The sequence below is a fragment of the Poecile atricapillus genome, chromosome 2 (assembly GCF_030490865.1).
Source record: "Poecile atricapillus isolate bPoeAtr1 chromosome 2, bPoeAtr1.hap1, whole genome shotgun sequence".
Taxonomy (NCBI): domain Eukaryota; kingdom Metazoa; phylum Chordata; class Aves; order Passeriformes; family Paridae; genus Poecile; species Poecile atricapillus.
In genome coordinates, this window is record NC_081250.1 from 97,704,295 (window position 1) to 97,729,247 (window position 24,953).

Sequence of the window (24,953 nt, forward strand, 5' to 3'; positions counted from 1 at the left end):
ATTTTATGAATTTTGGTATAAGCAGAAGCGATTGAATTACAATTCAAGTAAGCCAGCTAAGAAAGAGCAGTATTTCACTTAGTGCATAACTGTAGAGTTTCAAACCTTGATGTTTTTCCTCTATATATTTAAACTCTGATTCAGTAATGTTTCTTCAAGGAATTTTAATTCTAATGAGAGAACATAAGTTCTTTGCCACGGGAAGGTAAAATCTTAGATAATATTAAAAATACTGTCAGAAAAATTACTACAAAAATTAGGAAGTGTATTTACTTTGTCTCAAGATACATTTAGTTATGTCTGCAAAAGTTTTCAGATGTTTCAAAATTGAAACAAAACATAGGATGACATTGTAAAGGAAAAAAATGCATTTTTATCAGGACAAATTTCATATGAAGGATCACTTTATAATTATTTAAAAACAAACAAATAAACCCAACCAATTCAAATGACATACTTTTTTGTTGTTTATGTTGTTGAATATACTTAAACCAGATACTCTAAAGGGTGATATCAGTGGAAAATGTACTCGTGGTGATTAAGTAAATACCATTTTCAATTGCATATTTAAGCTATCAGCAGTTGAGAGATGGGGACATCAGAGTCGAGGTCAGAAGCCAATTTTATTGAGCATACAAGGCTCAATAGGGTATATAGGGTTTTACTTGTATGGCACTTCTATAGGGCTCTCTCTTTTGGGCGACAATTTCCCATTGGTTACAGATTCTTTATGCCATCTGTTACCTGGTAATCATTACAAAGTTTCATAACATATCTCTTGCTCACTTCTACTCCAGGGAGTAGTTATCTGTGTCTGTCTGTCCCATGGTTTCTGTTTGATTAGGCTTAAGATACTAGGCTCCTTTATCAGTTCCATTGTGCTATTTTATTACTCATATTAAACTGTTCTAATATTTAAAAATATTTTAAGTGACCTCCTTGTTTGACTAAAATTGCACTGGGATTACTGTAATTCTACAATGTAAAATTCTTGTGGGAATTTGTGTAATGTATTTAAGAATCTGGTGTTCAAAAGGCTACTATATTCAGATAAAAATATTTTGAGGAGGCTTGCCTTGCTAGAGATCTGTACTGCTGATTGATTGGCAATATTAGAAACTTATTCGAGACAGCAAGAGTTTGTAATCTTACAAAAGGTTTAATATTTATATTGTTTAATATTAAATTTGTGCAGAACCAGTTGGTCTTACTATCTTTTGCTTTTCTTACAGATACCAAAATGCATGGCATTGTGAAAAAGTTGGGTGTGATAGAGAAGATACTGGCTTACCTTAATGAGTGCGTACATGTGGATGGCAAGGTAAAAGTGTTGTTAGATGTTCATCTGCAAGCATTGCACACAGCATGACAGTGTTGTAGAGTCTGCTTTTTTCTGAACTTGCCACACTGGTCTTTATGCATTAATGCTGCACTGAATTGTGAACACTGAACAAGTGTTTATGTAACAATTATAGTTGAAATGTGTATTTGGTCTAGTTTTGATAATGCTGAGATGCTCTTAATGGGAGAAGATTGGTTTGCCTATCTATGAGAAGAGTTAGCCAGAGAATTGTGGATAGTGAGGTTCTGTAATGTACCAAAACTTCCCTGAATGCTTTCTCAGTAGAGAACAAAAGCCATTTTAACATCCTTAAAAAGCATGTGTTACATTATGTATAATAGTCCCTAAAATTATGAACCAAATTATAACTAAAAATGAGGTGTAATTATATGACATGTTATTGTAAATGTGTCAGATTGAATTTCAGGTATAAAGAATTTTCTGACCAATAGAAGATCACTTTACCAGGGAGGGTGTCTAGTTGTAAACGATGGAGCTTTCCATTTTTGTAATATGGGTAATCTGATGCTTGATTTTTTCTGGAATTAATTCTTTGAAATCATTTCATGCAAGCATGTTTAGGCTAGAAGGTGCTCAATGCAGTGGCTAAAGTTTTTTGGCTTTTTTGCATAGTATCATTGCTGCATTCCACCTGTCCAAACCTTGAGTAAATTTAAGAAATCATGAGAACTTTTGTGTAGTAATTACTTTTTTCCCAAAAGTGTGCAAGAGAAAAGTACTGCTTGATACTTAGTAGAATTCCTTTTTTCTGTCAAACTAATAAAAATTACATTCTTCTTCAATAATGGCATTTTTTTCCCCTCAGATTATCAGTATCTAAGATTATTTTCTCTCTATAGCATTAAAGAATGTCTTGTTCAGTTTATGATTGCTTGTATAGAAGTACTTCAGTAAACTGTTCTAATACAGATGAAGAAATTGAAATATTAGGTTCCTCAGGCTTTTAAATGTGGTTTGTTTTTTTTTTTAATGTCAATGTTATAGTGTCTTACCTTCTTTAGAGAGAAAGTAATGCAGCTGTTTGGTTTGGGTAGTGAGTAGGTATTGCTCAATAATACAGAAGGACAAGCATGAAGAATAAATTGTCCTAAGCAGATCCTTCATAGTCAAGTAAGAGTCTAGGATGAACTTTAAAATAATATTTTTAGCCCTTTATAAAGCTTAGCCTAATCTTGGGAGGGCTCAGGCAGCAACTCTATAGGGACTGTGACATTAGGACGCTATCCTGAGGGAATCTAGTCCAGATTTTCAGTTCTTCCCTTGAATGACTTTTTTTATTTCATCATAAAATCAGTAGCAAAGAAAAATGAACAAAAAGTCTTAAATGTTCTTAGAAAAATGGCTTCTGAGAAAAGAAAATAAAAGAAGTAGTAGGAAATAAAAAAATCAACATTGAAATAAGGCTTTGTATATAACTCTGCATAAGATTCCGTACTAAATAAGTAGGGCTTTTGTTCATGAGGTATGAAACTAAAATGTATTTGTTGATGCTGTTTACAAATTTTACAGATTTTAGAGGCAGAAACTCATAGGCAAAGTAATGATACTGTGAAAGAAATACTCTCCTCTTAGGAGCTATGACTTTAGTTGTATATTGGGCCATTCACTGATACTTTAACTTTTAGCAAACTGCTTTCCATTCTCATGATCTGACAGGCTGGGACCCAGAAAAATAATGTGATATAATAAACTATTATTAGTTTATTCATTTTGAAAAATGAATAAACTTATGTGATTGTAATTACTTGGTGTTTTTTTAAAATCCTTCAGCTCACATATATCCTTAAAACCATATAATATGAAAGCAAATATTATAATTCTGTTATGAAAGCAGAGACAAATACAATTACCATCAATTAATAATAAAATTAATCAAAAAGTAAATAAATACTTTTTCATGAATGTGCAGTTGTTGTCTGGCTGAAAGGTGCTTGTCTAAGGAAGTCCTAGGCTTCTCTTTTACAGATGATGAAATATATTGCTTAAAAGTGTGACAGTCTGTGTTAAGTTCATCATAATGAATTATACTGATAGTTATCTTTATTTAATCTTTTTTTCTGTTCCTGCAGGTTATGGAGTCCATAGTAGTACCATGTTTAACACTCCTACGCAAAATTGTGTGTGCTGATCCAGCTGTTCGCCTGTCCCTAGCACAGCAACCTTCTTTACTGCTTTTGCTATTCAGAGGTGAGAATTGTATTTCCACTGTAGTACCCCTGTCAAAAGATGGTTAGATGTTTAACCAAGTATCTTCTTAAGAACTTGGGATCACTGCATGATATCAGATTCTGATTCTTAAGATATAAATCACTGTGTGCTAGTTTTCCCGTGTTGTAACATGTGTTGAAGACGGCAGGAAACTGTGGAAAGCAGTTGCTTTTATCTAGTGTCCTTCCATGTATTATTAAGTATCGGTTGTTTCCTAACGCATTTTTAAATATCTTTATTTTATTCAGTTTCCTTGGTACTCCAAAGTGATCGTGCTGTTTTAACTGAAACTACAGTATTGCTTTGTCTTCTGTTGTTTGATGAAGTAGCAAGAACAGAAACATGGTATGAAAATCCACTTTTTTAATAGCATATTCTCTAGACAAATCCTAAGATTTTAATGGAAATAAATTTTTGTATATCTCCAGAAAAGTTATGCCCCAAACTTTTATAGATCCAAAATTGCATATTTCTAGTCCAGATTGTTTCGATAATTGGGTTACATGCTCTGGAGGCCTACATGGCATATTTTTTGCACTATGAGTACCTTAGTGTTAATTTTTAGTTTATTTTTCAAAAAACCTTGATTGGTCTGTAATCCATTTCTTCAACAAGTAGAAACTACACAAATCAAATAGCTAGCTGTAGACATGTTTTTTTAACTTAAATGGAATTCTTCTATTTACTTTGGCTTTTAAGTGTAGCAGGTGTCTTTAAAGCATCACACCTCAGCTTATGGTATTTTATAATTTAAAAGCTGCATATGCATGAAAAAGTATACTTTTAGAATTCACACACATGAAGTATACTTATAATACTTATAATGTGTGGTTTTTCTTTAATAGATAAAAAGAAAACAAGTATACAGGGGTTTTTAATGTACAGTGCATCTGCAATAAGTATTCCATATGTGTGTAATCTAAGAAATATCTTAATATTGCATAATCATGAAGACACATTGTTTATTAATACAAATTATTCATCAATGGGTTATTGAAGATCTAGCTAAAGGGAGAAATACATCTTTAGCCAAATAATAAGGAAATAACATGTGTAGCATTAGGAGAAAATCAAATCTTAAAATAGAGCAAAATAACTATGACTTAATCTTTTGCAGGGCTGATTGCACAGCCAGTAATAGTACTGAGGTACCTGCCTTCAGTTTACCTGTTGCTGTTGTTAGAAGGTACGTGTGGATGCTGGCTGGTTGCTTGGTTCATTGGTTTTGATTGTTTTACAGTTAACTGCTGATTTCCATTTGCTGTCCTTCCTGAAGTATGGAACTGGCAGAATGAAGGGAAAACCTTGATCAAAGAATTTTTATGATGATGAAATCAGTATTTTTAAATAGGTAGTTTTTTCTCCATGTCTTTGTTCTCTGTAAAAGAGTTTCAAAAACTTTATTTACAAGCTTGCAACCTGGTTGTAATAGAGCATTTAATTTAAAAATGAGCAAACAAAAAAACTCTCACCAATCACTTTTAAAAATTGTTATTGTTATTTGTGTATTTTTAGGTATCATCTCCCAGTCAGGATCACTGCTCATCATGTAGTTAGCCCTAATACTGTTGTGGTGCCATTGTCTTCTGAGTGCTTGGCTATGAAACCCGTGTCAGATATGCTTAAGACAGCTTGGAATCTGTCATGGTACCATGGGATTGAAAACCTACTGCAGCTGATAGATTATGAGAAGGAAGCAGAAATGTGAGCTATTTTTTCTTTCATTTTAAGTCCCAATATATCTCAATTAAATTAGTGTTTCCTGAAGTTTAAATACGTTTTCAACTTCAAACAGCAGTTCAAACTGTTACTTGTTTGAGAATACTGTTATTTAAACATAAAGGATCACATCCCAAAAAGATGAAGGTATGTTGTCACAGCTAATGTTTTACCTAAATTGCATTTATACATGAAGTCTAGAGCTTGATCTAACTTTTATTGATGGTCAGGCTAATCCCAAACAAATTTAAATGGGCTCAATGGCTGTTTATCTTTATAGTCATTGTGCTTTCTTAGGGAACTGATTCTTTTTTCCTCACTATGTAGACCCCAGCTATAAAGTTGCACGAGTTTTACTTGGTTTTCTTGAGGGTTTAAATTCCAAATAAATATTCTTCTTAATGGTAATGCTAATTATTTAGGTATGATTTTGCCAAAGAACTCAAAACATCTCATGATTTACATGTGTTGGTGTTGTTTTTGATTTTTAGGTTTTTTATTTTGGTTTTTTTGAAGGGTTAGTGAAGGAAGAATTGCGTAAGAAAAATAATTTTTAAGGCAATTTCTAGTTTATCTTCTCAGTTAAGCAGGAAGGGGAGGAAGTCGACACTCTCTCTATTCGTAAAGATACTGACTGTTAATTTTTCTCTATGCCTTTTCAGATTTTTGGACTCTCTAAAACTTTCCTCAGAAGACATTCTTATATTGAAAATAACTCACACAAACTATGGACTGCAGGACTGTCTTAGTTTGATCATTCAGGCAGCATCCCACAGGGATGTTAGAACTGCTCTCATTAGGCTTAGCTTCTATGTCCTGAATGACAGACTTGCATTAAAATGCTGTTCTGGGCCTTGTGGAACCACTTTGAAAAGTTTTGTTTGGCAGAAAGCAATGAACAGGTAAGCATACTGACTACAAGAATCCATTAAAGATTGTTATACTTACATGGTAACTTTTCTACTTTTCATATTTTAAATTTAGGGAAATGATTGTCAATGCATCTCTGATTCTGATACATATATGCACATCTATTTATACATACATATATCTATATATCTTTGTATCTATATATCTGGGCTGACAGGAACCTTAGGCAGTTCAACAAGGGGAAGTGCAGAGTCCTGCACCTGGGGAGGAGCAAGCCCATGTCTCTGGGGTGAACCAAGCTGGAATGCAACTTTGCAGAAAAGGACCTGGGGGTCCTGGTGGGACACAAAGGTGAAAATGAATCAGCAGATTGTCCTTGCAGTAAAAAAGGCAAATGTTATACTGGGCTGCTTTGAGAGGAATGTTGGCAGCAAGCTGAGGTAGGTGATGCTTCCCTTCCTTGCAGCACTGGTCTGGAGCTCAGGGTCCAGTTTTGGATTTGACAGTATAAGAGAGAATCATATAGGGCACCCATACTGGAGAGAATGTGGTGCTTCTATTGAAGCACCACAAAGGTGACGAAAGACTGGAATATCTTTCCTTTGAGTAAAGGGTGAGAGACCTGGGACTGATAAATGTGGAGGAAAGAAGGCTCACGGTGTGGATCTTATCCATGTGTATGAGTACTAGAAGAGAAGGTGGGGCCAGGCTCTTTCTAGTGGGGTCAGTCAGAGAAGCAATGGCCACAGACTGAAACGCAAGAGGATCCCTGTGAATGTTAGGAAACACTTTTACTGTGAAGGTGACCAAAGACAGATGCAGATTGCCTAGAGAGGCTGTAGCATCTCTATCGTTGGAGTTACTCAAAAGCTTCCTGGACATAGTCCTGAGAAACCAGCTGCACGTGTCCCTTAATAAGCAGGGTGGCATGACCGGGTGACCCCTGCAAATCCCTTCTAATCTCAAAGATTATGTGATCTTGCAATTTACATACACAAAAACATCAAATATTTAAAATTATAGATTTAAAGTAAGAGCTATTTGAAATGCATAGATAAGCTTTTCTATTATTATCAAATGCTAGTATTTAATAAGTAATTAACTTTTATTTCCTGTCTGTGACCCTGCTCAGATTTCTCTACATTTTACTAAAGATAATTCCATGTTTACCATATGCAAATATATTTTAAATATACATAACTATTTTGCATAATAATAACAATAACAATGTTAACAGCATATTATATGTTATGTGCTATTATAAGTATAATAAATTAGCTAAATGCTGTATTTGCTATATGTGAATAAGTGTAATATGCATATTTGCTCCCTATAATTAAATATTTTCAGGTGATTCCAGTCCTATTAGCCTGAGATTTTAAATGATCTTTTGAAGTGTTACAAGTATGAAAGCTCTTATTTGTATTGCAGGTTTTTACAAGTGCTTCCAGCTTCTGTGGAGGATGAAAAGCTTTTGGTAGATGTCCTAAGATTTTTAAACAAATTGCTTAGAGAGCAGAAATCAAATCTGGAGTCTGACCATCTAAAGTGGATCTTGAAATCATTGCTTAAAAATGTAAGAATGGGGCTGTTGCATACACTTACATGATTTGATTGACCATAAAACTGCAATTGCATACATGTGTGCATACCTGCAGAGCTGCATGAGGGTGTGCTTAGCTACATAGCTGCAAATGTATAACCAATGTAACATGCAAGAGCATCCTTTGTCCTACAAAGGGTTCTACTGTCTTACTATGTTAAATACAGTCTGCATGCACATGCATTTTCCCAATTGCAAATACAGTCTAAGCATTTAGGGAAAAATGCTAGTAGACTTAATTTCAGTTACTTATAGACTACAGGTACTTCAGTTTATATCACTATCTGAGAAGCCTATAAGTTTTTTTAAATATGGCCCATTCAATACATTAATATAAAACCTTAAAGTCATTTGATAGGAAGTCTTTCAAGCAGCTGAGATGTCCAAAATGCAACTTGAAATAATTTTGTTACTATGTGTTTTCTGCTTTTTTGTGATCCATTTTTTATTGCAGATTATTGCTGTATTACTTCAAGTTTTCTTTCATGCTTCAAAATACACTGTCGTCTTAATGGCAGGATATTTTGAAGGCCTTATCAGTATATTTTTTTATGGTATTTAGTCTATTTGAGATTCAAGTTACTGGTAATATAGGAATTTTTCACTGTACTTTTTGTAGTTACTTCTTAGTTAAATAATCATGGAATTCTGATTTAAAATGTGTGTGATTTGCAAGTTTTCAACAGAAAAATGGCTTTACTGAAGGTATTAAAAGAGGATTTAAACAATGTTTTATGTGACTGTATTTTTATTCTTTTCTTTTAGCAGCCAAAATCCCTTATGGGTCTTGTGGTGCGACCAGAATCCCAAGTGCAGGATGAAATGGATGAAACACAGGCTGCTGTCAGGCAACGACTGGATAAAGAACTCATTCATCTTTTTAACATGTTGTTAGTTTGTTCCATGTCAGTGACTGACAGGTACAGTGCAAATGGACCTGCCTCTGTCATTCTGACTGGGCATCATAACATCTATTGTTGCTGAATTTCGGTCACAATTTAAAAGTTGTTGCATCATGGCTCAATTGCTCTGAACTGTGAAAATTGAATATACACTCTTGAAATGAAAATCAATATAAGATATTCCTTTTCACAGTAAAAGTAGGAAATTAGCCAGGAAACTTGAAAGAGAATGTGCTAGTGGTCACTTAGCAAATGGATAATTAAATTGATTGCATGGAGAAGATGGTCTATTTCTTTTTCACTACTGCAAATTTGCATGAGCAAATGGTAACTTCATTGATTTTGTAGCATGTATTTATAGCAAAGTAAAACATTGAAATATTTGAAATAGCAATAAATGTTTATTTACATTTAATTCCTTTTTAGCCTATTTGGGACAGCTACTTTTAAGCATGAAGCACTGACCTTTTTCTGTCGGTTGAGCAAACACAGAAATTACGTAATTTTTTTGTTCTAAAACCTTTCCCACACTAGATCTCTCCATCCAAATGTATCTTAAGAGCTACTAAAATTGCAGTTTAAGATATTTGTTTATTTAGTGGCACAATGTAATTCTGTGAAAATATTTTCAAACTGTTACCTTTTCCATTATTTCCACTTGGTTACTTTCTAAAGATTTTGACAGTGGGAAAAGGGGCATATTGTAGAAATCCCTGCTAGTTATGTATCCCACATATTTTTTATCTAATTAATTCTAGATTTATTGTCTTTTGCAGGAAATATTTTTAAACTTGTCTCTTGAACAAGAACAAACATAAGTATACCAGGCCATGCATTTAACAGTTGGACTTGATAATCCTTGTTAGTCCCATCCAACTTAGAGTATTCTAGATCCTGTGTGGTTGTGGAGCTTCTGAGCTTCGCAGCTCTTCTCATTGTCCTCAGTCTCTTGCTCTTTATTTAGCATGCTCCTTAATAATGAGTTATATCTCATTTGTCTTTTTTTAGTTAAGCAACTTTGTTGTAATCAGATGCAATATTGTATTTTCAGAACCTGGGTGAAGCTAGATGTCAAATTTAATTTCATGTTACTCTTTGCATAATGCATAATTAAGTAATTGAGATGCTGAGCCTCACAGACTAACTGTTAGAAGAAGGAAGCATTGGCCTTTTTCAAAATGATTCTTTGTAACAGCTTCATATTGATGGTTCATCTCTTTTGTTTTTTACAATAAACCAGAGAGGGCTTGGAACTTGCTGGCTCATTCAGAACAGAGCTGGCTCTGAAGCTGCTTCAGTGCTTAAGGCTAACAGATGCACCACATTTTTATGGACTTCCTTCACTGGAGAGAACATTACAAGGAATGGTTCATGTTACTGCACTTCCAGGCTGGAGTACCTATTCTGCTGCAGTTGAACCTGTCACAATTTGTAAGAAATATTTAACAGGTCTTCTTGAGGTGAGTAGCTTATGTTTTCAGTTATCTTTTGGTTTGAATGCTGGTACAGAACTGTGTAGCTAATGACACTATGCTTTTTACTGTGTACTTTTGGTGAATGCCATCAGTAGCAGTAGGTGTGGGAAGGATGCTTTTTCCTGCTAAGTAAATAGGAATGATATGGAGACTAGACTGGGTGATGTGTATCTGTAGTTGTGGAGACTGGCTGTATTTCATGTGCTTTCATTATTGGTTTAAGAGGTAGTACAAAGTGACTGTAGTTTTAATTAAGCAGGAAAAAAGTATATGTAATGTTTTTAATAACTGAAACTCCTAGAGGAAAAATCCAAGATAACTTTCCCCAGGCAAAATCCACATATAAAAGATGGTCTGGGAGAAGATTAGCTTGTTGGGTAGGTTGTTAACACAGAGAAAGCAGAAAAGAGGTAATTCAAGATGCTGGAGTTGTTGGAAAGACAAAATTTCATTTGTATTTTCAGTGTTCTTAATGTTTGCTAAGTCTGTGGATGTGGTGGCTAAAACGTTAGCTCTTGCTCCTAAAATTATATCTTTTGAAAACTCCAATCTTCTTTAAACTTAAAAGGAAAAGCATAGTTCTGATTTTCTCTTTGTTTAACACATATTCAGTAATACACTTTTAGAAGTTTTTAGTTTCAAATACCAATACGTGTGATGAAAAAAAGATAGTGTTTTACGGGTCTTAACTTGCCAAGATTTCTTGAGTAGAAAGAAGTAAACATTTTAGACCTGTTTGATTAGATGCACTCTGTCAGTTGAAGTCTAGACTGAAAATGGCACCAAGGTTATAGATGTTGTCATGCCAAAGGAAGATTATTACTGGAAGAAATAATAATATAAATTATGGCATGAAATCAACTTGTGATGCATAAGCTGCTGTTCAGAAGAATTAGGCAGTTTTACTTGGCCTAAATATGAAAGGAAGTGTAGGTTTCTTTTGGAGAGGAATCGAGAAAGTGGGTTCAAAAAACTTCTGTAGGCTGGGGCACTGAAAGAAAGAACAGCAAAAATGCAGAGGTTTAAATCACCATGTTTTGTGGAGGAAAGTAAATCTAGAAGCATATCTTCTAAGATTATTATTTTTTAGAAAGTATTTTGGGGCATGTTTTGTTGAAAGCAGCATGCCTTTTAATATGCACAGTTACATATTTGGTCAGACCAAAATTTGGTCAGTTTATGTTGTGATCCAGTGACTTTATTTCTATATATTAGTATTTGATGTAGAAAGCTGGCAAATTTATTAAAATCACAATAAAATACATGAATGACTCTTTCTTTTGAACATTGAATTTTGAAAAGAAATTTTATTTTTAATTCCAGACATAGCAAAAGAAACCTGGGGTAGAATAAATGAACTATCAGGTCCATGAAAAGAGACTTTTGGGTTTCTATTCAGCTTAGAGCTTACTATTAAACTTGACTGTATTCTTCATTCGAATAAAAAAATAGGAACCACAGATGTTCAGAAGTTGAAATGTATAGGAAACTGTCACATGACCAAATGACTCAGAAATAAATTCTTAAAATTCATCTAGAAATCTCTCATCTTTTCATGAGTTTAAATTATTATTTAGCGTGTAAGACAGTTTGTACCCAGTGTACTCTTTACAATAAAGCTTTTTTTATGAACATGTACCCCCACTCTTAGGTCATCTCATCGTTTTATGTTGAATGGGGGGGAAATGCCATGTCCTTCATGGGAAAAGGTGTTACAAAAAGCACAGTCCTTTGCTTGCTTCACTTGTCTCACGAAATGATGGCTCAAGCCAAGGATATGGTGAGTGCATTACAGTCGTCCTTATCTCATCACTGGTAGGGCTATGCAGAGAGATTTTAACTGCTGAAGTTTAGTGATAACTTCGTCATGGTTTAGGAATGGCACTCTCCAACTAAGTAGTCTTGCTAAAGCCACACCACTGCTTACACTTCCTTCCCCTCCAGCGGGAAGCACAAAAGGCAAAAAAGCCCCACATTGGTCTCATTTGGTCTATAATCTTGGGTAAATGTACAGGATAGAGTATAGTATACAAAAAAGCTGAAAAATCAGTTCTAGCCATACTGAAATTGCTTTGTAAATGATTATGTGGATTTTGAAAGGCCTTCTTTCAGAATAAGTACCATTTTCTTTCTATAAGAAAGAATCGGAATTCTTTTGAATTTATATTTATTCTTATGAATAAATATAAGATTTTATAACATTATTTCTTCAGCCTCACAGACAACAGGCTTTCTAGCATATGTTCAAGCATTCATGTGTGTAGGGTTTCACAGTTGTGTGTATATATGTATATGAAAGAATATATACATATATAGAAAAAGGATTGTCAGATAAAAGGAGCTATCATTACAAACTAGCAAAATTCATACTGTGCTTTGCGTTCATGTCCATCTTTGAGAGCTTAGTAAAAACAACCTTTATCTTGATACAGTTGAAGCAAATTCTACAATTAAGTATTATTTTAGAGAATTAAAATCCACTCTTACTAATAATATCTGTGATAGCCACAAAAAAATCTCCATTCATTATGGCCAAGCATACATGTAACTAGAAAGTATACTGTATATGCAGTATACCTGCTTCTCCGAATTCCAGGTATCTCTTTCTTCAGTTCTCTACTCCTTTTCCAAAATATTAAGTGCTAGAAGAGTTTATTAAGATTGGAAGGGGACAGTTTTAAGTACACTGCAGGGAGGTAGCAACCTCCAAAGACTTAGACCGTAAATGTGTAGATGAAGGTGTGGATTCAATTTTTTTAGTATCATTGTTATAGAGTAATAGGTATAGTAGTATAATGGTAAGTTTTATTGTGTTTCTAAGTCATAATTTGTGCTTATGAGAGTGTTACTGTTTAGACTGTACTAATAATTCTTGGTCTCAAAGAAATTTTAAAACCCGGCTGTTGTTTACAGTCACATGATTTGGTGTCAAATTCTTATGGAAAGAGAAATAGAAAATTACCCTTCCTCCATGCAATTAGTGTTGTACAAAGCTGTTTTAGTAGCTGGTAGCTCACACTGCTAGTACATTGGCATGGATTGAAAAATTTATAAAATAATTTCTTAATTTGTTTTCTTTTTGCTAATCAGGACTGGATATCTCTTTGGTCTTTGCCGTATGATAATAGTGAAGAACAAGTTCTGTCTCATCTAGGTCTGGCATGGCTGGTTCCTTTATGGGTAGATAGAGATCCTGAGGTTTGTTACTGTGATATTAACTTCGTATCTTATTTTGACTCTTAAGCACTTGAAAATTTTTGGTTCATTAATGTATTTAATATTAGAACTTCTCTTTCGAATTATTTAAAATGTTATTGACTGTATCCTAAATAGCAGTAATAATACAGTAGGGAGAGTGTTTCCACGTAAACATCATCTAAGAAATCCTTCCTTATATCTTCTGTATTCTATGCTTTCATTAGTCACACACTTCATGATTCATAGGCAGTTTTCCTTGCCATTGCTGTAACTTAGCTGCAAAGCAGAAATATTTACATGAACTAAAAATTCAGAGAAAATGCATTTAATGCGAATCTTTTAAATTATGTAAGTTTCCTAGAGGGACCTATTTTCAAGTGGTAAAATATGAAGAATAGTAAAGACTATCTTGCTTTTTTTTGAATACTTAAAAATAATGTTTTTTCACTTAGTTGTGATTACGAGTAGAGAGCAAGAGAAGTACAGGAAAAGAGGTTGTTACTTTTGAAATTATTCCCTTAAGATTCAGTTGATACAAGTTAATAATAATAAAAATATATATTGATAATTACTATAAGAAATTCCACTTTCTGTTATGCTTATATGTACTAGGTCAGATTTACAGCACTTGGAATAGGATCAGCTCTTACATCTCTTGAAATAGGATGTATTACTTTAGCAGAAAGCTGCCAGAATATTTCAGGAGGCCTGTGGGGAACAGTGATAAACATCCTTCTGGATCAATCTGAATGTAGCATGGTACGCAGGGAGGTATGTTTCTTTTGTCCTTCTGCTGTTGTAAATTGTCAAGTTATTTTTGTTTATGGAGGAAAAAAAAATGTATTTTTTATTGTATATATCTATAATCTGATGCTGCACAACACCTGCTGCTTTGTAAGTTAAACACTACCTGATTATTATGAATGTTTAGCTGCCTATTTAAGAATTGCATAAGAAGGAACAAATACAGGTTACTTATTTCTAAAGAGAAATAATATAAACAGTACAAGGGAACTCATAAAAAACTCCTAAGCCTTATTCAGTTAGATAAGTAGGTTGCTAAAGCGTAACTAGTTAGCTTGATTTTGATTGCTTCTTTGTAACATTTATGAATGCTTTGGTACAAACTCATCACCTGATCTGCAGTAAATATCTGTTCATTGCAGACACGAGGTAATGGAATTTGTCTAGGCACTAAGGTTTACTGGTGAGAACTGAAAGTCTGTGCTATCATAGAGCAACACATAGAATTATATATTGATGAATTTAAGCTCTGTACGCTTTATTTGCCATTTTTTATGGCTCTAGTTATAAGGTTTTTCTTCTGTTCCACTCAGTAAGAAATAAAAACTCTGACACTCAGCGACTTGTTTTTTCTCAGCTTTACTGCTTAACTAATTTTATTTTCCGAAGTAATATTTGAAATTATATCTCAAAATGCCTTTGATAATGTGTCCTTCATTGTTTTATTTAACTCCAAATTATTGTCTCTTAATTATAATCTCTAAAGATTCACATCATTGACAAAAGATTGACAAAATATAAAAAAGGAATTTCAATCCATGCACAGACATGTGAAGTGTCTGTAAGATAAATTAGGAAAAAAAGCATGCCATATATTTTTAAAGGAAAATATTTGAAACATGTCTCTGTCCTAATATGTTCACCACATTGTCCCAATTATTTTATATAATAATTAAAAACCCCAAAACATACGGACAATAGAGTGAGTGGTCATAAGCAGTTATCTAGGCTTTTCTCTTCAGGAATATTTTTCCCCTGGTACTTGCTGTTCTTGAAATGCTTATTCTGTAGGTTTGACTGTACTGGAACAGTGATGAAAGTGTTTTATAGACAAATAAATTTGTTTCCTTGTGAATTCTATCCCATCTTTTCCTTGTCTTTTTTTTATACCAGCCTGCTCTTATGCCATGCTCTGATGACATCTTTTGTAAGTCAAACTTGAGGGCTTTGAAGTTATATCCTTCCAATTACTTTTTCCTAACATGAACATTAGAATTCTGTGTATTTCAGCATACATTGAAAACAGTAGAATAATATGTAGACTGTGCTATTCAATCTGATGTGGCTTTTTGAACTGTGATGGCTAGTTGGCAATATTGATGCTTTAATTTCTTTCAGGCTGCTTTTATTCTACAAAATCTACTTGTGATTCCAATCCCTACAGAAGACACAAAGGATTGTATTTGGCAAGTGAGTGACTATTACATTTGATGACAAAAGTCATAGTGTAGCAGAGAGAAGTCATTTGATGTGGAAAGTTGTGTCAGAATAAACTTGAAAATTATATTTCTAAGGTTACATTTTGGAAAGAGAAATAAATGAATAGACAGACTTCTCTCCAACTTTTGGCAAGCTCAATAAAACAACCAAATTTAGATTGCATGTATGTTGCCTTTCATTAATGTATCTTTGGGTTCCTAGAAAACTTGCTTACTTATATTGTATATCATTAACATTTTAGGGTAGAAATTGATAATTTATTTTACCCACGCTTGGAATGCAAGTAAAACATGACTTGAGGTGTGCATGAGGAAGAAGAAATTCTGCTAATGTGATGTTTATAAAGTGTTTTGAAAGAAAGATGAAGCAGTTTGTCACTTAGGTCAATTTAAATGCTTCTTGAAGACAGACATTTGCTCAAAGCAAGGTGAACTAGACCAGGTTGCTCAGGGCTGTTTTCAGCTGGATTTTGAGTTTCTCCAAGAATGGAAACTCCACAATCTCTCTGGGCAGCTTGTTCTAATGTTTGACTACCCCCAGACAGAAAGTTTTTTCTTAGGTTTCAACAGAATTTCTTGTGTTTTAGTTTTTGCTAATGCCTTTTCTTCTGTTACTGGGTACCAGTGAGAGAAAGTCTGTCTCCCTTTACCTTCTCTCAGATATTTATCAAACTGATAAGATCCCCTGGAGACTCTTCCATTTCTGCTCTTGAGTCAGTCATCTTATTTTACTCTCAGCAAGTCTGTTTCATTGTACATCAGGATATTTGGGTCTTAGCTTGCGATTTTTAAAATTTTTTGTGACCTTGATATCTGTTTTTAATGTCTATCTTGCTCCTTTCAGTGTGTGAGATTGTACCTGTAGGGAACAGTGTATATTAGTTTTTGAAGAAATTTACAGGTGCAACAATGCCATTTTTAATCTGTTCCTTTCTGCAAAAGATCAAGTCAGTGCTGGAAGGCATTTCAGCTGGTTTACTAGGATAAGTTATCTATGATTCAGCTGCACCCAAAATCAATTATGCTATTTCTTGAAGAGTTAAACTGTACAGAATGTTTCGTCTTTTCTTTACATGTAATCATAAAGGAAGATGTGGAAGCAATTTTAAAATCTGTCTCGTTTTTCAGTCTTACTACTTCTAATTTATCAATATAAATAGTGATCGTTTAAATTCATAATAGTAAGAGGTTACAAAAGGGCAGCCATTGTGACTTGTCTTTATAGATTTTATAAAAACTGCTTTTTAGTGTTTTTTTTTTAAATTTCAATGACTATGGTGAAGTGACAAAAATTGAATCCAGTTGCGCAATTCTGGATGAATTCCAGTGCAATTAAAAGAAGCTTTGAGTCAACATGATTCTTATTAAGAACTGCAATTTAATGGAAATTGCTCATCACTTAATAAGTGTTCATGCTGAAAGATATTATCAAACAACACTTTATGGTTACTGGTAAATTAAAACGGTTCAAAATAAAAACAGCAATTATAATGGTAAGATAGCACCAGGATCAAGTTTTATATTTCAGAGTAACTTTTTTCCCTTGCACTGAATAAGGTGATTTGTCTGTTTCCCTCGATGCCAGGAAGAAAATGAGGACTATTAAGTGGATCCTGGTGAATAGTAGGAATACTATGCCATCCAAATTAGAACATTACCATTTTATCCCTTAGGCAAATAGAACTGGAAAAGGAAATATGAATAGAGTTGGTAGGCCAGTATCTTCATGAGAATGTTTCTCGTGTTAATGTTTCTAGTTGATCTGTTTTATGATATTTTGTTTTGCTGTGTCACTTAAAAAATTTCCTATTCGACTTCCTAGTCATGAGTAAAGTCAGCCTGTGTAAAGTACTCTAAGAGTGCAGCAGACTGTGTTGTATAATGATTGCTGAAGTCAGAGCACTCTGTCAATGTAATTGATGGGTAACTCTTTCAAGGCCCTGTATTGTACAATAAAGTATCTGGCATAGCTTTTGAAACTGGCAAAGACAATTTTTGATAGGAAATAGTAAAATTTGGACTAAATTTATCAGTAAGTTAGACCTTATTGACTGTGTCAAGTGCAAAGTCTGTTGCTGACAGTGTATGAATAGAGTTTTATAATTTGTCATAAATAGTTTACTTGAAATCCTAGATTCTGGTTCAAACTCTTTATCATATCTCATTCTCCACTAGTTGGTGTAAAAGGCAAATAGTGAAAATAGATTCTGTATTACAGAAACGAAAAAGAATGCGAGTAACCATCTAAAATTTTGGTGGTAACTTATCTTGTAAAACAAAATAGTTTTATTGCTTCTACTGCATCTGGTTTTATTTTTTGTTTTGTTTTATTGGGAAATAAACTTGTATTCAGTGTAAATGAAGGGATTGGGGGGGAACCTCTTGGGGATAAATGGTGTTTTCACATTACTTATTTTAGTTGATCCAGCTCTGCTCTCTTCTGACTGCCAAAGAAAGTTTCTAATTAGCACTGAAATTTTTTCTTTCCATAATTTTAACTAGTTTATTTTTGAACTACTGCAGGATGCCCTCTAAAACTGCCTTTCTGAATGTAATTGATTTGAATTTTTCTGAGTTCTTCTTCCTTCTTTGCATTTCTAATATTTATGGTCAGTCTAAACCAGATTATGTGTAGCTTATTAAAACTTTTTGGTTTTTTGTGTTAACAAGGAAAAAACACTGAAGAAACATTTAACCAAGGCAGTCAACTTAAACTGTTTATTTGAAATATAATGAGAATCCATCATCTTAAGGTATAAATCCCCTGTTCTAGGAAGTTTTCCCTGATGTCAGTATTTAAAAAGAATTAATTAAAAATCATTCTTCAAAGTGAATTTTTTTTTGTTTATGTCTTGTTTTCTAAAGAAATCTTTTCTCATAGAAGATTGACATAGCTAGATGTAGTATAATGACAGTATACTTTAGAGCAGGATGACTTTTTCAGGATATTTAGACTTATCTGAATATAGGTGTGCTTTCTGCCAAGGGAAAACTTTTTCCTTGCTTGATATCTGTAAGTAGAATTAAATGAGACATTAAGATTGTAAGTCTGCTGACACATTTACTGTCTTGAAGCTACTCATTTACAGCTTTTCATGAGTTTCTACTTAACTGTTAGCACACTTCTCAGGAGATAAATAGCTGTTTGATTTTGCTGAGTCATTAAAGCTTTTGTAAAATACTATGATTTAGCTCACCGTTAAAATCTGCATTTCATTTTTGGAATTTATTAGTTACAGCCTGTAAACCAGTGTGCACATGCATACACAGCATTAGCCTTATTTAGGGTGGGTTTTTCTGACAGTTTATTCTATGTAAAACATTTCTTTAAAGTAATGATGTCTGTGAATTTCATGTCTTCAGGGTCCTTGTGTACATGATGAAGAGTCTGGCCTCTCTCAGACAGGAATACCTGCGCTTAAAGCCCTTTTGTATCACTGCCAGTTCTATGAACATGTCAATCAGATGGTGAAACACTGTTACCTAGGATGTTACATGTTTGATTTGAATTCTTACAAGGAAGACAAGCTGAACATAGAAAAAGATGGTGTAACTGGTAAGTGATGTTGATGTACTCTTCTGGAATTTGAAACCTACTTAAATGAATTGTAGTTTTGAGTAACTTACCTCCAATAATTCTTAATAAAAAGGGAATGGAAAATATATAAAACCTGCACTTAAATATGTTGTGAAGTCAAAATATTGCTGTGAGGATTTAAGTAGATAAGTCACTAACTTAACATAGCTCAGAAAAAGTTCTGAGCTGTTAATTACATCTTCAAAAAGTTGCAAATGGAAAAGATGTAATTGGTTCTGCGGTATATTTTCTTGCAAAATATTGGGGGTAAAATACTTTGAACAATTTCCACTTTGACATCCAGTCAACTTTCATACAAAGAAAAACTGAGAAAAAGAAATATATGAACTATTTTTAAGAGTTCTGTTTCTTGATGTGTTCAAGTTTACAAGATAGGAATGGACTCTAATAATCTGATTAAGTTGAATTCTGAGACATTCAGATATAATTTAATTCATAGAATGATGAAATGTAATACTCAGGTTAGATTTATTTGCTTGTTTTTAACCTGTCTACCCTTGGAATATCTCAGATCTAACTTTCATAGTGACTAATCACTTATTGAACAATATTTCTAAGACTCACTATGTTGCATTGTGAGAACACACTTTCTCGTCCAAACAAATCTGATGATCATAAGCTTAGAAACCTAGGGGATTTTTCAGAGATCAATTAATAAAAGATTTCATGGGCAGAAAATTAATGAGGTTTTTTTTTTTTTCTTACCTTTTCTGTGGGCCTAAGTTTCCAGATTTCCATCTTTTAAGGCTGCTGATCTAAATAGTTCTTTTTAACTCTGTGTCATGGGTGTAGTAAGAACTTCAAAGTTGTTTAGAGAAGCCCTCCCACTGAATCACAAGGTGCAGGAAGGACCCCCTTGCTTTCTACATGCCTTCTCCTGCAGCTGGGTTCAATCCTAGACCCAGACTTTTTCAGTGGTTTAAATCTAAGGAATTGCAGAGGTGTTTTTGAAACTTTGTCTAACTTTAATCTGTGGAATTAAGGATGACAATCTAGGTATAGTTATATAAAACTGAATGATTTACTATGATAAATTACTAGACAAAAGGTCCTAATCAGAATTATTTATTACAGAGTATAGAAGCTAAAACTGCTAGTATAGTATACAGTACTGTATCAAAGCAATTATATTAAAGCAACTATATTAAAGCTGTCAAAAAAAAGCAATTATTAAGTAGAGATTGATGTTACTCACCCATACCAATGACCCTGGGCAAATCTCTTTCTCTCAGCCTGGAGTGACCTTGAAGGGCATCCCCACCCCAGGGAGGAATCTCCACACACTCTCTATGGGGTATTTTAGAAAAATCTGCTGTTTGAAAGTGGGATGTGGCTTCCAGAGTTTAAAGTGATTGACCGTCAGTCATGTATCTCAGGCCAGCTGGACCTTAGAATTTTTAGATAAGAAGTAAATAAAGTATCCTTGAACTCACTATCAAGATGTTTAAATTTTGGGGTTGATAAGTCAGACTAGTTTAGTGTAATTCAACACTAAAAGCAGCATGACACCCCCTCTCCGTTTGCCACTAATAATTTTGCAAAATAAAGTATTGTTTGAGTTGTTTTGCCCATTCCAGGTTGAGCATCCTGCTGGATTCTGCATTTGTTAAACCTGTTCCAGAGGCATGAACAAAAGAGGAATGTTACTACCCCAGCTAAGTTATGACTTTATGACAGACCCAAGGAAAGGAAGCATTCTTGGTTAACTCACTGAGAGAAATACCTCAGCAGTACACAAAATTCCAGTCATAAAATCCACAATTTCTTCAGTGACTGCTTTTTTTTTAATCTCTAAGTGTGATTTTTCAATCCAATGCATTTTACTGCTCCCTGGGTCCTCTTATATGTGCCTCTTAGATCTGTTAGCTGATGCAATATCGTATCTAAGAGTAACTCAAAATGTATAATGGTACAACTTCTCAGTGAGGACCTGAGATACAATTTATCAGTCATTGCAAAGAAAAGCCAGAAAATACAGCATTTCAGGAATAAGAAACCATTTTATTGTTTCTTTAAATAGGGGAGAACAGGACCTAAACCCTGCTGGGCTTTTTCCCTGTATAGTTTTCTCACATTTTTCAAGAATATAAAAAACTCATCTGCAGTGTTATGTTAGAAATAAAATGGTTCAATTTAGTAATTAGTGAAGATACATACTGGACATCTACTTTTTGGGGTTTGCACTCACAAACCATGTAGTCTAGCTTTATACTTTCTTTTTATATTTTATATTTTCTTTATATTTTCTTTTCTAAATATATGACAGCTTCAAAAGTGTTACTGACAGATTTGTGCTATAATTTTTTTGGCACTTTTTATTCTGAAACAGATTTACAAACTAATTCTGCCTTTATTGTATTTATGAATATGGGTCCTCTTGGAACTACTCTTAAAATGCAAATGTGAAGTTTTTTGAAGACATCTGTTTATTATGTGTGTTCTTTGAGACCACAGTATATTACTTCAATACTTTTGTGCTTTTGCATTTTAACTAAAACTAAATCAGATCTATTTGAAATTACTGAGGGCTATGCAACTGCAGTTTGAGCGAAGTGTAGCTTTTTCTAGACTACTTTATGTCACACGGAATTTTTATTTCTGTTTATTCAGGAAATATGATGTGTAAGACTTCATATTTCAATGTGTGAAAACCTATGTTCTGAGATCTTCAGGATACCTGTGGTTGGCTACTTTTTCACTGAAACAATCCTTTAAAAAGCTTGTTATGCTCTCTACTGATCTTACAGTAATTTTGATTCTTATTTTTGTTGCCCTACAGATTTTGATGATTCTCTCAGTCTTTGGAAGGCTCCACCTAGTCAGAGCAAATCTTCACATTCTCACTCAACATCTGAAACTATGGTAACTTCCAGAGTGATCTATTTATTTTAAACATAAAGTTGTTTGTGAACTGCTTTCAAAAAAATGAACACTCTTAAAATTGCTAAAAAAATTCCAGCATAACACGAAACCTGAAATCAATAAGAAACTAGCTGTGAAATGAAGTTGAAATTTACTCCAATGTACCTTTAATATCCTGAAAAAGCCCTTTTGTGATTCTTAACCTTGAGCAAAAATAAATAAGGCAGCTTGCCTTGACTAGCTAAATGCATAAGGTAGTGCTGAATTCTATAGCTTCCCACAGCAAGACGTATTCTCTAGAGATTAGTCTGTAATTTGCATTATTGACAAAATGCGGTCGTCTCCATTTCTGGTTGTCACTTCTGTTACTTTTATCTAAATTGTCTGTTCAGAGTGAACCTGTATTTACACAACACAACTACAGAACTGGATCAATCAAAGCCACATAAATACGTTGGGTATTCTGTGCCATAATAAATCCTGGATTCTGAAAATGCTTTTGTAGAATTTAAAAGTGGCACAAGTGTTTGCACAGGGAAAACAGAAAGCAGGTGGCTGCTTGAAAAATTAGTTTCTGGCTAGGGTGACTGTGGCAATGAAAAGATGTACACAAGTGCTGTCTTTCAAGATGGCAAATGCAAAGGAGGAGAAATTGAAAGATTCTTTCAGTTTCAGTAGAGTAGATTTGCAATATCAATTCATCAACATTCATTAGTTACCTGATAAAAATCATGTATTTTTCAAAGACTGCAGTATAAATGAAAGAAAACTCTGATATGTTGCACTGAAATCCATTTTTTAGTTTCATATTCAAATTTTTTTCATTTTTTCATTTATGAATGACCATCTAATTTGTTACTGAAGCCAGAATATCATTGTTTAGAAGTTTCTTTTTCTCTTAATCAGATGCATGTGTTGATATGACAAAGGCTGATATATCATAAGATTCTGTATTTTTTATTGACTAAAATTCCTGTGCTTAATTTTGCTGTGGGACATGGTAAAAATAGAAACAGAAAAAACAGTATTGAAATTTTATCTTAAAGCATTGCACAAGTATAATTTCCTTGCTCTTCTGATTCTCTGTTATGAATTTATTATTGTCTAGTACTGATAATGTTACTTGCATGTTTTTAATAATTGAGGAAAAATTTCACTTGTAAACTGATTTGTCTTTTTCAGAAATTTTATTAATTAATTTGATTTTAATTAATCAAGAGCAACAACCCCCCCAGCCCCTTAGGGTTATTTTAAACACAAATATTCAAATTTGAAGATTAAAACTAAAATAAATGAAAGTGCATGTAAATCAGGAAATATATACAATCATAATTGCTCCTTAAGAAACATTTACATAAGAATCTCAGATTTTTTAAAAGCAGTTGTTCTCAGATCACTCTTTACTGAATAAATTTAGTCACTTACTTAGAGGAATGAAAGTTAAACAAATTTCATCTTGTTTTGTTGATGTTACTTGAAGACAATTAAATTGCAGCAATTCTTATCAGAGGTGGGTGTCTAATCTACTTAAAATTGTGCTTGAGTTTTTACGAAGAATTGGACAAGTTCATTACATTAGATTTCTTCAGCTTCAGTAATTTTAAATAAAAGCAAAAAGGAAAAAATAATTTAGAATCTACTAGATGAAATTAATGTATCATATTTATATATGTAAAGTGGCATCAAAGTTTAACAGAAAGACTTGGCTCTACTATTCCATTGAATAGATAGACAACTAATTATTAACAGTGGAAAGTACAGTGTAATACCAAGCTACACCAATTTATATCAGTCTTCCACATATTGTAAACTTCATACTTGCTATGATTACGCTCTTACAGCTAACCATGGGAGTTTTATTGCAGTTTGTGTTTTGTTTTGTTTTCCTTCTTTTCCTGACATGTGGGAAGATGTGACACTAAGACTTTGATTGCCATTTCTGGAAGTTAGTTTAATTTCCATTTATCCTTCATGGACATTTTTAGCAGCTGTAAACTTTATTCGTTTATTTTTTGTTAACTGAGTTTCTTACCTTTAAAAACATGTGAGTGCTGACATATTGGAAATTTCCAAGCTGCAAAATGTAGTGGTCTGATGTTCCAATACCACTATTAGTTAGGAGAGAAAAGATGGATGAGCGTAACTTAAATGGAAGCTGATTGCAAACAGAGGGCAACTACCTGAAGTGTGTATCTAGTGAAGTTAGGAAATACTTCTGAAAATTCAAACTTGTCCTGAAATGTCAGGTGTTTGTACTTTATTCCTATATAACTTCAAATTTTTTGGGTCATAGTTTGGCCCAATTTCTGATGCATGCATAAAGAAATATATTTATGAAGTCATTACAAAAAGTTTGTAGAAGTTTGTTGCTAAGTGTTGGACATCGGTGGTGCCAGGGAAGATATTGTTATTCCAAGCCCACGAGATGGCGTGCTTTCCCCATCAGAAATCGAAAGTAATCTGCAGGTCTCACTGAAGGGAGAGATGTGCTTTAGGTGCGTGGCACAGATTTGATGAAAACCCCCACAAATACTTAAGACCGAGCAATCAAACCAAGTAGAATTGTTTCTATTGAGAACTCTTCTCTGATGTTTTAATAACATTTAAAAAAAAAAAAAAAAATCTAGGTATGTCCATATTGATTCCTATTCCTAACAATCTATTACTTTTCTCTGCTTCCAGATGTCATGTAACCAGTACTTGAGCTGTGTGCTATCATGAGCTGATTTCACTTAGAGTTATATGACCATAATTGAAAGTTGCAACTAAATTACTTTTTGGCTTCATCTTCTTTCCTCCATCCCCAATTATTTTCCCCAAATTTGCAGAAAGAAAAATTGAGACAAGAAAAAGAGAGTCAGAAATTTTGCCAAGACCATAAGTAAAATTTTACTCATTTTATAGAATAAGGG

The 24,953-nt window shown here is 33.5% G+C and overlaps 1 protein-coding gene across 1 annotated transcript in view; it reads left to right on the forward strand.

The window, feature by feature from the left end:
* RTTN (rotatin) overlaps positions 1-24,953 on the forward strand; it is a 79,613-nt gene that overhangs the window by 27,044 nt on the left and 27,616 nt on the right. Inside the window, exons 20-34 of the mRNA XM_058833580.1 lie at positions 1,233-1,321; positions 3,433-3,550; positions 3,820-3,916; positions 4,689-4,757; positions 5,087-5,275; positions 5,953-6,192; positions 7,592-7,736; positions 8,529-8,683; positions 9,906-10,125; positions 11,792-11,920; positions 13,231-13,338; positions 13,951-14,109; positions 15,481-15,552; positions 18,945-19,137; positions 21,959-22,041. Coding sequence (XP_058689563.1) covers positions 1,233-1,321; positions 3,433-3,550; positions 3,820-3,916; positions 4,689-4,757; positions 5,087-5,275; positions 5,953-6,192; positions 7,592-7,736; positions 8,529-8,683; positions 9,906-10,125; positions 11,792-11,920; positions 13,231-13,338; positions 13,951-14,109; positions 15,481-15,552; positions 18,945-19,137; positions 21,959-22,041 — 2,066 coding nt within the window. The remainder of the gene's footprint in view (positions 1-1,232; positions 1,322-3,432; positions 3,551-3,819; positions 3,917-4,688; positions 4,758-5,086; positions 5,276-5,952; positions 6,193-7,591; positions 7,737-8,528; positions 8,684-9,905; positions 10,126-11,791; positions 11,921-13,230; positions 13,339-13,950; positions 14,110-15,480; positions 15,553-18,944; positions 19,138-21,958; positions 22,042-24,953) is intronic.